This window comes from Piliocolobus tephrosceles, chromosome 2 (genome assembly GCF_002776525.5).
Source record: "Piliocolobus tephrosceles isolate RC106 chromosome 2, ASM277652v3, whole genome shotgun sequence".
Lineage (NCBI taxonomy): Eukaryota > Metazoa > Chordata > Mammalia > Primates > Cercopithecidae > Piliocolobus > Piliocolobus tephrosceles.
In genome coordinates, this window is record NC_045435.1 from 6,057,769 (window position 1) to 6,070,349 (window position 12,581).

A 12,581-nucleotide genomic window follows, 5' to 3' on the forward strand; every position below is an offset into this window, starting at 1 on the left:
AGCTGCCCATTCCCATTACCCTTGAGTCTTAGGTAACCTGGGACCCAGAAGAAGCTAGAAATAAACACTACCGGCTTTACTCAGGAAGGCAACTTGGCCACTGGGAAAGCATTTTATTAAAACGTTTGTTTCTATTGGCCGAAGGGATAATGCCTGCATCAGCAGACTTCTCAGTGCTTACAGGTGGTGGTTTGGCAAAAAAGAGGGATTTTTTTTTAACTCTTATACATCCTATCTGTATTGTTTACAGATTTGAATGTATTCACTTAATAAATTTAATATCAATTAACTTAAAATTTTTATGTTTTTTTTTTTGAGACGGAGTCTCCCTGTTACCCACGCTGGAATGTAGTGGCACAATCTCGGCTCATTACAACCTCCACTTCCCGGGTTCAAGCGATTCTCCTGCCTCAGCCTCCCGAGTAGCTGGCACCACAGGTGTGTGCCACCATACCCAGCTAATTTTCGTATTTTTAGTAGAGACAGGGTTTCACCATGTTGGCCAGGATGGTCTCCATCTCCTGACCTCGTGATCGGCCCGCCTCGGCCTCCCAAAGTGCTGGGATTACAGGCCTGAGTCACCACGCCGGACCAAAATATTTAAAGACAGTCAATATGACAGGAGACTGGGGCTGGCCCAACACGTAGACCAAGCGTCCTGGGTGCACAGAGGGTGCATTTGGTCTTCTGCTCTCACTGCCCCACCCCATGGGGGAAGCGGTGCATCTCCATTTTTAAATTCCTCCTTTGAGCTATAGTGGCAAACTCAGCAACTAAGTAGGTCCCAGGCCTGGTAGTTCCTTTTTCTTTCGGGACTTGATGGTTCACGTCCCTGCACCTGGAATCTTTTTCAAGGATGTCCGGGCCATCTGGGAATTGCTGCGTGTACACACACACAAAAACACGCCCCTAACACCAGAGGTTGGGTGTATCATTCTGTTTTCGAACCTACTGTATTCACCTGTCTGCCCGTCAGCTACTTCTACAAGGGTCAAAGGGCCTCACCCAGAGACTAGACCCCCTGGTGGAGAAGTGTACTGGCCGTTTCTGCAGCTGGAGCCCTCGGCCTAAAAAGTTCTGACTTTAACAAAGAGGCGACAGTGTCCAACCCCAGTCCCCGAGGAGGGATGTCAGCCCTGGGCTCCTGTGAGCGCTGCAGATTCGTTTCAGAGAAGGGTGACCGGGGTCGCTGCTCCGGGAATACCAGCTAAATATCTGAATTAGCATCCTCAGCACGCACTGGGAGACGCAGTTCAAGTCTGCTCCCCTTCTCGTGCCCTTACATATATTTGGTGCAAAATGGAGACCCTTTTCCCCTACGTTTGTGTAAAAATATATGTAAATAAAGCTTTATAATAGTGTTACCCCCTTTTCCACTCGCAATAAGATTGACTATATATGCTATCATTCCAGAAAAATCTCGACTGTTCCTTGAGTAGTTTGGAGCTAGCAGGTGCACTGAAAATGTTACAACTGTTAACTGAAATCTAAACTTCCATATGAATGGGCTATCTCTGGTCCCCTGTCCAGAGACTAATATTTTTCCAAAAGCCTGAAAATATGCTTTTATGATATCCGGAGTCTCAAGGTAAACGTTAAAAACGGGCTCCTTTACCCCTTCGGATGTCTCCCATGAACTCACAACTGTCCACCAGCTCCCCCTTCACGTGGCTCCTTAGAAAGCGTGGAAAAGGGAAAAATGACAAGAGAAACTGCCAGGACTTAAGATGTCTGCTTTAAAAGCCCTTCGAGTTGCAATGAAGGGCCTACCCGCTTCCAAAATGTCCACCCGCAGTCCTGACGTCACTGGATCGGCTCCATCAAGCCAGAAAACGAGAGTGCGCTCCAATCAGGGCTCAGTCCCCGCCCTTGGCTTGCGTCACTTCCGGTGGTGCAGCAGCCATTTTGTCAGTCGCCAGCGGATCCCGCGCGCTGGGGAAGTGCAGTTCCCCCTGGTTACCAACTCGTCCCCTTTTCCTTCGGACTAAGGGAGCCGTCGAAGAGTGCTCGCCAGAGGCGCAGCCGTTTCTCCCTACGGTGCCGCCGCTCCTGCTGCAGCCGCCCGTAGGTAGTGGGCCGTTTTCCTCACCTGTCCCTGACAGGCGCCCTCAGGGAGCCGCGGTCCGCGATGTCAAGCGAGGAGAGCTACCGGGCCATCCTACGTTACCTGACGAACGAGCGCGAGCCGTACGCGCCGGGCACCGAAGGCAATGTCAAGCGTAAAATCCGAAAAGCTGCCGCCTGCTACGTGGTGCGCGGCGGGACTCTGTATTACCAGCGGCGGCAACGACACCGCAAGACCTTTGCGGAGCTGGAGGTGGTGCTGCAGCCGGAGCGACGCCGGGACCTCATCGAGGCGGCGCACCTGGGTCCCGGCGGCACTCACCACACCCGGCATCAGACCTGGCACTACCTGTCCAAGACGTACTGGTGGCGAGGTGAGACCTGGCCCGCGGTAAGGGGGCGGGCTGGCGACTCGTTGCCTGGGCAAGGCTCGCTGGCGAGGCCTGTTTGCGCACCCACGAGCCGGAGGGTCTCGGACGCCTCTGGGCGTCGGAGCTGCTGCCAGGCGGAGCCGAGAGGGTGGGGGACGCGAAAGGAGCCGCACTTCCCACAGGAAGGAGGCCGGCGAAGCTGGGGGCGGGTCCTGGCCCAGGGTGGGACCAAGGGGGCTTCCCCGGAGGCCGGGCCTGCCGCGGGGAGGGGCCGGACGCCTGGGCTGCTCCAGGTCCGCCTTCTTGGGCGGCCCGTGGAGGCTGAGGTCCCGGCCCTCCGGAGGTGGCGTTTGGCCCGCGGCAGTGAAGGCTGCGGGGTGCACGTTTTCAACTCTGCTGACGTTTGGAGGGAGGGACGAGTCTCCCGAAGCCGGGTCTCCTGTTTCTTCAGTGCTACGCTTGGGTTTTGGCGAGCAATTATGAGCTGCTCTGGACACATTCGGTAGTGTTCCTCAAATTTCGCCGCTGCCGCGTAAATAAGGCATAATACATTTATTTGCAGATGTGATAAGGAGTGATTGGGAAATCGCCTTGAGCGTTTTTTTAAGAACAATAATTAAATGTAAAAGATGTCAGATACTCTTTTTTTGGTTGGTTGGTTGGTTGGTTGTTTTTGCGGTTGGGGGGGAGGTTGGTTGGTTGAGTGGACACGGGTCGCCACGTTCCCCAGGTTGGTCTCTATCTGGCCTCAAACGATCCTCCCGCTTCGGCCTCCCAAAGTGTTGGGATTTCAGGCATGAGCCACGGCGCCCGGCTTGATATTCGTAACTCTGAATGTTTTAATAAACTTCCCCTAATAACGTGAACAACGCGTTTGGGAATTGTGTAGCATTGTATATACGCAGAAAAGATACGATTACTGTGACTTTTTGATTGTCAAAAAATAGAGCTCTAAAGTTACTTGACTCTTTGGGAACCTGTTGTAGGGGAGGAGAGCAAGTGTCTTTGGCTTCTCAACCATCTTCCCTCTCCACAGTTGATGAATATTCAAACTGTCAGAATTAGTAACAGTTTACAGTCCCATTTAAGAAAGTTTTTTAGGAACAGTTCTGTCACTCTCCATATGGCTACGGAAAAGTTAATTCATAAGTCTTGGTTACTTCGTCTGTGAATAAGGAAATTACTGAATAGTTTCTAAATTATTTTCGGTTTATAAACGTCAAGTTTATTCGTTTACGAACTACTGGATAATCAAATTCTTCCATTTATTTTCCATTTTAAACCAATTCTGAATTAAATTCCTATAAGGACAGACAAATGCGAAGAGTAAATTTGAGGTAATGAAGTAATCACTGCATTTTGTTTGGATGGGTTTGGGTAGACATTTGTTGAACAAATGTCTCACACTGAATACTTCAGGATTTGTTAAAGATGATCATTTTAACTACAGGTAATACTGCAAGCTTATATATGCAGGATATAGTCGTTAGCACTTGGCATTTATTTAACCTTCATAAAACCTTAATACTTACCTCCTTTTTTTCCTGGAGACAGAGTGTAGGGGGGCTTGCTTCTTGCTGCAGTGACACGATAACAGCTCACTGTAGCCTTGACCTCCTAGGCTCAGATGATCCTCCCGTTTCAGCCTCTGTTTTACAGATGAAGAAACTAAAAGCACTAGGATGTTAAATAACACAACAAAAGTCACACAGCTGACCTTTGTGATCTTACACGTTTCTTAACCCAGTGTTATGTGGTATTTTGTGTTCAGAATTTTCTTTTTCTAAGTTGATTATCTGTGAGTGATTCCAATCCCGTTTTTTGTTTTTTTTTTTTTTTTTTTTTTTTTTTAATTTTTAGTGTGCGGTGTCTTAAAAGACAAAAACCTGAGACGATGTTTTATTTATTTATTTATTGAGACAGAGTCACTCTCTCGCCCAGGCTGGAGTGCAGTGACACGATCTCGGCTCACTGCAAACTCCGCCTCCCAGGTTCAAGCGATTCTCCAAAGTAGCTGGGATTACAGGTGCCCGCCACCACGCCCAGTAGCTGGGATTACAGGTGCCCGCCACCACGCCCAGTAGCTGGGATTACAGGTGCCCGCCACCACGCCCGCTAACTTTTCTATTTTTAGTAGCGACGGGGTTTCACCATGTTGTCCAGACTGGACTGGAACTCCTGACCTCAGGTGATCTGCTCACCTCGTCTTCCCAAAGTGCTGGGATTATAGGTGTAAGCCACAGCGCCTGGCCAGTACAACCTCTTTTGGTCTCTAAATCTACACTCATATAAATGCCTTTTGGAGAAAAGTTATATTTAATTCGAACCCATTGTTCCTTTCTTCCTTTTTTCTTTTCTTTTTTTTTTTTTTTTTTTTTTTTTTGAGACAGAGTCTTGTTCTGTCACCCAGGCAGATCGCAGTGGCGCGATCTCGGCTCACTGCAGCCTTCGCCTCCCAGGCTCATGTGATTCTGGTACCTCAGCCTCCGGAGTCGCTGGGACTACAGGGGCGCGCCACCACACCTAGCCAATTTTTGTATTTTTAGTAGAGACGGGGTTTTGCTATGTTGGCCACGCTTGTTGTCTGGAGCTTCTTATCTCAAATGATCCGCCCACCTCAGCCTCTCCTGCGTGAGCCACGCCCCAGGCCCCATTGTTTATGTTCTACAAAAACAAAAAGTCTCTGTGAACCAATAAATTTGGCAAATTCCTAGGTTAAACAGGTTTCTTCACCGTAGAAGTCAGAGGTTCTAATATGATAATGTCGGTTGTATAACTAAAATTTTTCTGAATTTATGACTTCAGTGTATACTTTTATAATCAGTGTGGGACATAATACAATTTGGAAAATATTGCTTGAATACTATATGAAGATTGAAATTGTAAGGAACTTGGTGGCTGGGCAAGATGGCTCATGCCGGTAATCCCAGCACTTTAGGAGGCCGAGTCGGGCAGATCACTTGAGATCAGGAGTTCGAGACCAGCCTGGCCAAAATAGTGAAACCCCATCTCTACTAAAAATACAAAAAATTAGCCGAGTGTGGTGGCGGAGTCCTGTAATCCCAACTACTCGGGAGGCTGAGGCAGGAGAGTCACTTGAACCCGGGAGGCGGAGCTTACAGTGAGCTGAGATCTGGCCACTGCACTCCAGCCTGGGCGACAGAGAGAGACTCCATCTCAAAAAAAAAAAAAAGTTGTATAAAGAGCTTTGTATAATTCGGCATTTTAAAACACTTCTCAGGAATATAGTGTATACCTATATCATTTTAGCTAATAACCTTTTCATTTGTACCTCTTTGAAGATTTGAGGGTAATTTTCTGCCCTAGGTGTGGACAAGCGTGCTCTTGTATAAGTAGAATAATATACAGAAAATCCCATGACTTGTGGAGGCCTAGCTCTGCCATTTTACTAGATATGACTTTGGACAAGTTATGTTCCTCTTAGGGCTTTATTTTCCTCTTGTATAGAATGGAAATTAATTGTTCTCTGTCTTACAAGGATGATAGTGGGATGTGTGTATATGTGTATATATATATAAACTTTATTCCTGCCCTATCACCCCTACCCCAGCATGCCGGGAACTAGAAGGTGAAATTCAAAATTGTCTTTTGTGAGTGGCTTGTATACAGTCAACTTTTGTTAGGTTGCATATGCTGTTGTTTCACACAACCCTAAAATCTCATAGCTTTAAAAAACAAAAGATTTATTTTAAACTTTCATTACAAGTTTTGGTTGTAGTCCTGTTCCAGGCTACAGATTGGTTTCAGCTTTTTTCATCTGAAATTCAGGTTTAAGAACAACATCCCTTTGGGACATGCTGTTCTGTGTGAGAGGGGACAAAGATAGAGAACTGGTACAAAATACTCAGTACCTCTTAAGGTTCTGTTCAGATATTGGTACACATCATGTGTGCAAATCAAATCATATGGTCAAGCCTAATGTCACTGGGGTGGAGAAGTATTAGCTTGAGCCATATTAAATTGTTAATTTGTTTTGTTTTGTTTTGAGACAGAGCCTTGCTCTGTCACCCAGGCTAGAGTGCAGTGGCACATTCTCAGTTCACTGCAACCTCCGCCTCACGGGTTATAAGTGAGTCTCCTGCCTCAGCCTCCGGAGTAGCTGGGATTACAGGTGTGCGCCATCACGCCCTAAATTGTTAACTTGCATAGGTCAAAAACAGGTGAATATTGGCTGTTTCATGTAGTTCCTCTCGCATGAAAACATTGCAACTCACATGAAAATGAGTGGAGCTATATAGTCATGTTATGATTGGAGAAACACGTAACTGGGAATAAACAAAAAAAATCACCTCAGCAGGAGAACATCATTTCTAACCTTATATTTTTTGGAAAAAAGTATATTTTACATTCTAATAAACTCTACATATTTTATGGGATATATACTGAAACACAGACTAATATATTCTACTGTTTTCAGTTAACAGTATTAAATTTGACTTGTTAATATTTTTATTGTAGGTATATTGAAGCAAGTCAAAGATTACATTAAGCAGTGTAGCAAATGCCAGGAGAAACTAGATCGATCCCGTCCAATATCAGATGTTTCAGAAATGTTGGAAGAATTGGGACTAGACCTTGAATCTGGAGAAGAAAGTAATGAATCAGAAGATGACCTGAGCAACTTTACTTCATCTCCAACTACAGTCTCCAGGCCTGCAAAAAAGAAGCCAGTATCCAAACATGAACTTGTGTTTGTAAGTGGTATTCTCCAGTCAGCTTTAAGATTTGTAACTAGTGTACTAGTATTTGCAGCCTTGGTGACTTATTTTTCTCGAACCACTAAGACTACTTATTGAATAAGACAAAATGGCAATGTACTGTGTTATATAAGCTGAACTGCCTCTTCATTTACCATAAATGTTCCTGTTATTTTTTCAGAATGAACTTACTAATAATTACCTGTTGGTTTGCTGTTAATTATCCTCCCTCCCTTCTTTTGTGATGATATATTGGTGCAAGTAGACAGATTTACATTTCTGGAAGCAGTCTCTGGGTTTATGCCCCAAGGTAAAATTAATCTGGCAAGGTCTTTGTTTTTCACCTGCATCAGTTGCATACATCATCACATTTCTGATCAGTAAGAAGAGGCAGCCAGAAGGGAGATACGGGTTTTCATTAGACCAGGTAGAATGAACATGGCAGAAAATAGAGAGAATAGGACAACATATGTTTTTATTTAAATACATAGGTAACAAAGAAAATACAAATTATTTATACCTGGTAAAAGGTAATATGTAATGTGTCTTGTTTTAAAGTTTGTTAAGGGTAAAAAATACAGGTGATATATTACTCCTGCTCTCAAACTTATTTTGACAGGTTGACACCAAAGGAGTGGTAAAACGTTCTTCTCCAAAACATTGTCAGGCTGTCTTAAAACAGCTGAATGAACAGAGACTTTCCAACCAGTTCTGTGATGTTACTTTGTTAATTGAAGGAGAAGAGTACAAAGCGCATAAATCTGTTTTGTCAGCAAATAGCGAGTATTTTCGAGATCTTTTTATTGAGAAAGGAGCTGTTTCCAGTCATGAGGCTGTGGTGGATCTTTCTGGTAAGGGTTTTCTATTACTCTTGCTTTTTGCTTGTAATGACATTCTAGAAGAGGGGGATATGTGTGTCTTCCACACAGACTATGCCAAAGTAAGAGAAGCCCACTTACAGCAGTAGACTAAGCTGAACTGAAAAGGTTCTTTTTAGCAAGATTTCTGTGGTAGAGTTATGGAAAAGGGTGTCATTTCCTTTTACTACCTCTTAAGTGAGACAGTTATAGCAGAAGAAGAATTTCTGGGATTTAAACTGTTAAAAACAGTTTAAGCTAAATCCATAAGTGCAACAAAATTACTACATTAAATGAATATGTTATTTAAAAATTGATTGTTTAAGCTAGGTGTGGTGGTGCATGCCTGTAGTCTCACCTACTCGGGAGGCTGGGATGTAAGGCTCGCTTAAGGTCAGGAGTTCCAGACTGTAGTGTGTCATTGTACCTGTGAATAGCCACTGCTCTGCAGACTGGGCAATATAACAAGACCCTGCCTCTAAAAATAAAAAGTAAATAAAAATTGACTGTTTATGTCTTATTTTGTGGGACATGTAATCGTATTTTGTAAGTCTTTTGGTTTTTAAAGATTAATCATTAGAGTTTAAGTTCAATAATCAAATTATCAATATAGAAAAGTCAAAATTCCAGGTTTTTTGTTTATATCATATTGTTGTTGTAAATAAGTAGTTTGACTTTCTTTTGGCTTCACTAAAATTTGTATATTGGCTTATGAGTCAACAAATGAAAATTTAGGAAGAATTAAAATAAGTAGCATTATTTGTATATTTTCTCATAATATAAAACTTGCTTTTGAATTACTTACATCAGTAACTTTTGAATTACTTACATCACTTTGAAGTATTTTTTCCTTTTTGAAACAAAAAAGTGACTTTATCCAGGTATGTAAATTCTTAATTATTTAACCACTGATCCTTTTATGCTTTATTCTTTCTGGTCTTATCTCTTCTGGGAAGATACATTTTTTCTTAGCGGTGGCTTTATGTTTAGAGAAAGCAGTAATAACAGCCAGACGCAGTGGCTCATGCTTGTAATCCCAGCACTTTGGGAGACTGAGGCAGGCGGATCACCTGAGGTCATGGGTTTGAGACCAGCCTGACCAACATGGAGAAACTCCATCTCTGCTAAAAATACAAAATTAGTTGGGCATGGTGGCACATGTCTGTAATCCCAGCTACTCGGGAGACTGAGGCAGGAGAATTGCTTGAATCCGGGAGGTGAAGGTTGCAGTGAGCTGAGATCATGCCATTGCACTCCAGCCTGGGCGACAAGAGCAAAACTCCATCCCCCCCAAAAAAGAAAACACTAACAACTTTCTCTATATAAATAAATATTTATTAAACATCCACTGCATACAAAGAACTAGCCTAGGCTCAGGGGGTGTACATATGAGCAAAAACTTTTTGTAGCTTATAGTTGGCATTACATTCTAGATTTGTGGTATTTGTTTTTTTTTCTGTGTTTGGTGACTCAAAGGAGAAAATACGTCTTACACTGAGCCATCTGAATATAAAAACCCATCACAGGTTATTCTTTTGATATGTTTGCTTTGGAATTTTTTTCCTATATTTTATGCATTTGGAAGCATAGTGTTACTCTTTTCTGGTTTCTCAGCAATTTATAGCAAATGAAATGTCTGCCTGAAAAAAACTACGGCACAGCATCCTAATATTCCAACATAATACATCATTTAATCTTCATTCCGTATGCATATTTTTGTATATTGTTCAGCAGATATTATGTGAGCCAATCATAGGTGAAATAGATATTATTTTACAAATAAGTTTGATTTAAATATTAAGTAGATAAGGCCTGGGCATAGTGGCTTACGCAGGTAATCCCAGCGCTTTTCAAAGCTGAGGCAGGTGGATTGCTTGAGCTCAGAAGTTCGAGACCATCCTGGGCAACATGGTGAAACCCTGTGACTACCAAAATTTACAGAAATTAGCCAGGCATGGTGTCACATGCCTGTAGTCCCCGCTACTTTGGAGGCTGAGGTAGGAGTATCACTTGACCCCAGAAAGCAGAGGTTGCAGTGAGCTGAGACTGCTCCACTACGCTCCAGCCTGGGCAACAGAGCAAGACCCTGTCTTAACAGCAAAATGTTTTTATCTTAAGTGGGTCATTTACAGTATCTTAGTCTGCCATACTCCTGGATGTTGAAGTCCCCCCCATAATTTTTCCTTCTGCTATAATTGTCCATTTCATTTGAGAGAGAGGAGATTTTTATAAAGTTTTTAAATTGTAAAAAAAAACAAAAACAAAATTTACCCTCTTCATGATTTTTCCTTTTTATTTATTTTTAGATAGTCCCTGAAACAGAATAGGTTCAGAGAGGCTCCCTCCTTTTATTATTAGTTGACATGTAATAATTGTACATATTTATGGTGTGCAGAATGATATTTTGGTACATGTATACAATTAGTAATGATCAAATGAGGGTAATTAGGATATACCTATCACCTCAAACATTTAGCTTTCTTTGTTGAAAACATTCAAAATTGGTTCATCTTTTTTTTTTTTTTTAGACAGAATCTCATTCTGTCACCCTAGGCTAGAGTGCAGTGGTGCAGTCATGGGCTCAAGTAATTCTTGGGCTCAAGCAATTTTCTTGCTTCAGCCTCCGGTGTAGGTGGGGCCACAGGTGCACACCATCTCGTCCAACTAATTTTTCGATTTGTTTGTTTATAGAGATGGAGTCTCACTTTGTTGCCCAGGCTGGCCTTGAACTCCTGGACTCCTCCTGCCTCAGCCTCTCAAAGCACTGAGATTATAGGGGGTGAGCCACCATGCCAGGCTTCTTGTACCTTTTTTAACATATACCATAAACTGTTGTTAACTCTATACCCTGCAGTGCTATAGAACACTAGAAGATGTTCCTTCTGTCTTATCTAGCTGTGATTTTATATCTATTAACCACCCTCCTCCTACACTCCCCTCCTCTCTCCTTGCCCATCTTCTTATAACCGTAACTCTTCTCTCTACTTGTATAATCTAAGGATTTTTTTAGCTCCCTCATATGAGTGAGGACATTTGGTATTTATCTTTCTGTCCTTATTTTACTTAGCACAATGTTCTCCAGGTTTATCATGTTGCTGCAAATGACAGAATTTCATTCTTTTTTACAGCTGAATAGTATTCCATTGTGTATGTTTACCACATTTTTTTCCATTCATCTGTTGATGAACATGTAGGTTGATTTCATTTCTTGGCCATTGTGAGTAGTGCTGCAATAAACATGGGGTGCAGGTATCTCTTTGATATAATTTCTTTTCTTTGGGTAGGTACCCAGTAGTGGGATTGCTGGATCATATGATAGTTATATTTCTAGTTTTTTGAGGCACTTCTATACTGTTTTTCATCCTGGTGTACTAATTTAGATGTTTACCAACAATGTATAAGAGTTCCATAATGATTATTATTATTACTATTATTACTTTTTTTTTTTTTTGAGATGGCATTTCACTCTTGTTGCCCAGGCTGGAGTGCAATGGTGCAGTCTCGGCTTACTGCATCCTCCGCCTCCTGGGTTCAAGCAATTCTCCTGCCTTAGCCTCCCAAGTAGCTGGGATTACAGGTACCCACCACCACGCCCAGCTAATTTTTGTATTTTTAGTAGAGATGAGGTTTCACCATGGGCCAGGCTGGTCTCAAACTCGTGATCCCGGGTGGGCTCAGCCTCACAATGTGCTGGGATTACAGGCGTGAGCCACCACGCCCGGCTGTTACTATTTTTTGAGACAGTCTTGCTCTGTCGCCCAGGTTGGAGTGCAGTGGCACCATCTCGGTTCACTGCAACCTCCATCCACCTTCTGGATTCAAGTAATTCTCCTGCCTCAGCCTCCTGAGTAGCTGGGATTACAGGTGTACGCAACAATGCCTCACTAATTTTTGTAATTTTAGTAGAGACGGTGTTTTGCCTTGTTGCCAAGGCTGGTCTCGAACTCCTGACCTCAAACAGTCTGCCCGCCTCAGCCTCCCAAAGTGCTGGGATTACAGGCGTGAGCCACTGCACCCGGCCATAATGATTTTTTTAAGTACACTTCAGTAGTATTAACTATATTCACATTGTCCTGTAATAGATCTCGACAATCTTTTTATTTTGCAAAATTGTCCATTTCATTTGATTAAAATGTTCTGCGGGGAATGTGTGTGTAAAAAGATTGGAGGTGGCCGGGCGCGGTGGCTCACGCCTGTAATCCCAGCACTTTGGGAGGCCGAGGCAGGTGGATTACAAGGTCAAGAGATCGAGACCATCCTGGCTAACATGGTGAAACCCATCTCGACTAAAAATACAAAAAATTAGCCAGGCGTGGTGGTGGGCACCTGTAGTGCCAGCTACTCGGGAGGCTGGGGGAGGAGAATCCCTTGATCCCAGGAGGCAGAGGTTGCAGTGGTTGCAGTGAGCTGAGATTGCACCACTGCACTCCAGCCTGGTGACAGAGTAAGACTCCGTCTCAAAAAAAAAAAAAAAAAGATTGGAGGTAAACATGGAATACCAAAATTATTTACCTGTTCTCTTTTGATGGTAGGATTGTAAGTGATTTTTTTTTTTTTTTTTGAGACAGTGT

General features: G+C 43.2%; 1 protein-coding gene across 1 annotated transcript in view; it reads left to right on the forward strand.

Moving 5' to 3' along the window:
- The first annotated feature begins 698 nt into the window (after positions 1–698).
- ZBTB11 (zinc finger and BTB domain containing 11) overlaps positions 699–12,581 on the forward strand; it is a 31,193-nt gene continuing 19,310 nt past the window's right edge. Inside the window, exons 1-3 of the mRNA XM_023212293.3 lie at positions 699–2,438; positions 6,915–7,150; positions 7,773–8,004. Coding sequence (XP_023068061.1) covers positions 2,129–2,438; positions 6,915–7,150; positions 7,773–8,004 — 778 coding nt within the window. The 5' untranslated portion in view covers positions 699–2,128. The remainder of the gene's footprint in view (positions 2,439–6,914; positions 7,151–7,772; positions 8,005–12,581) is intronic.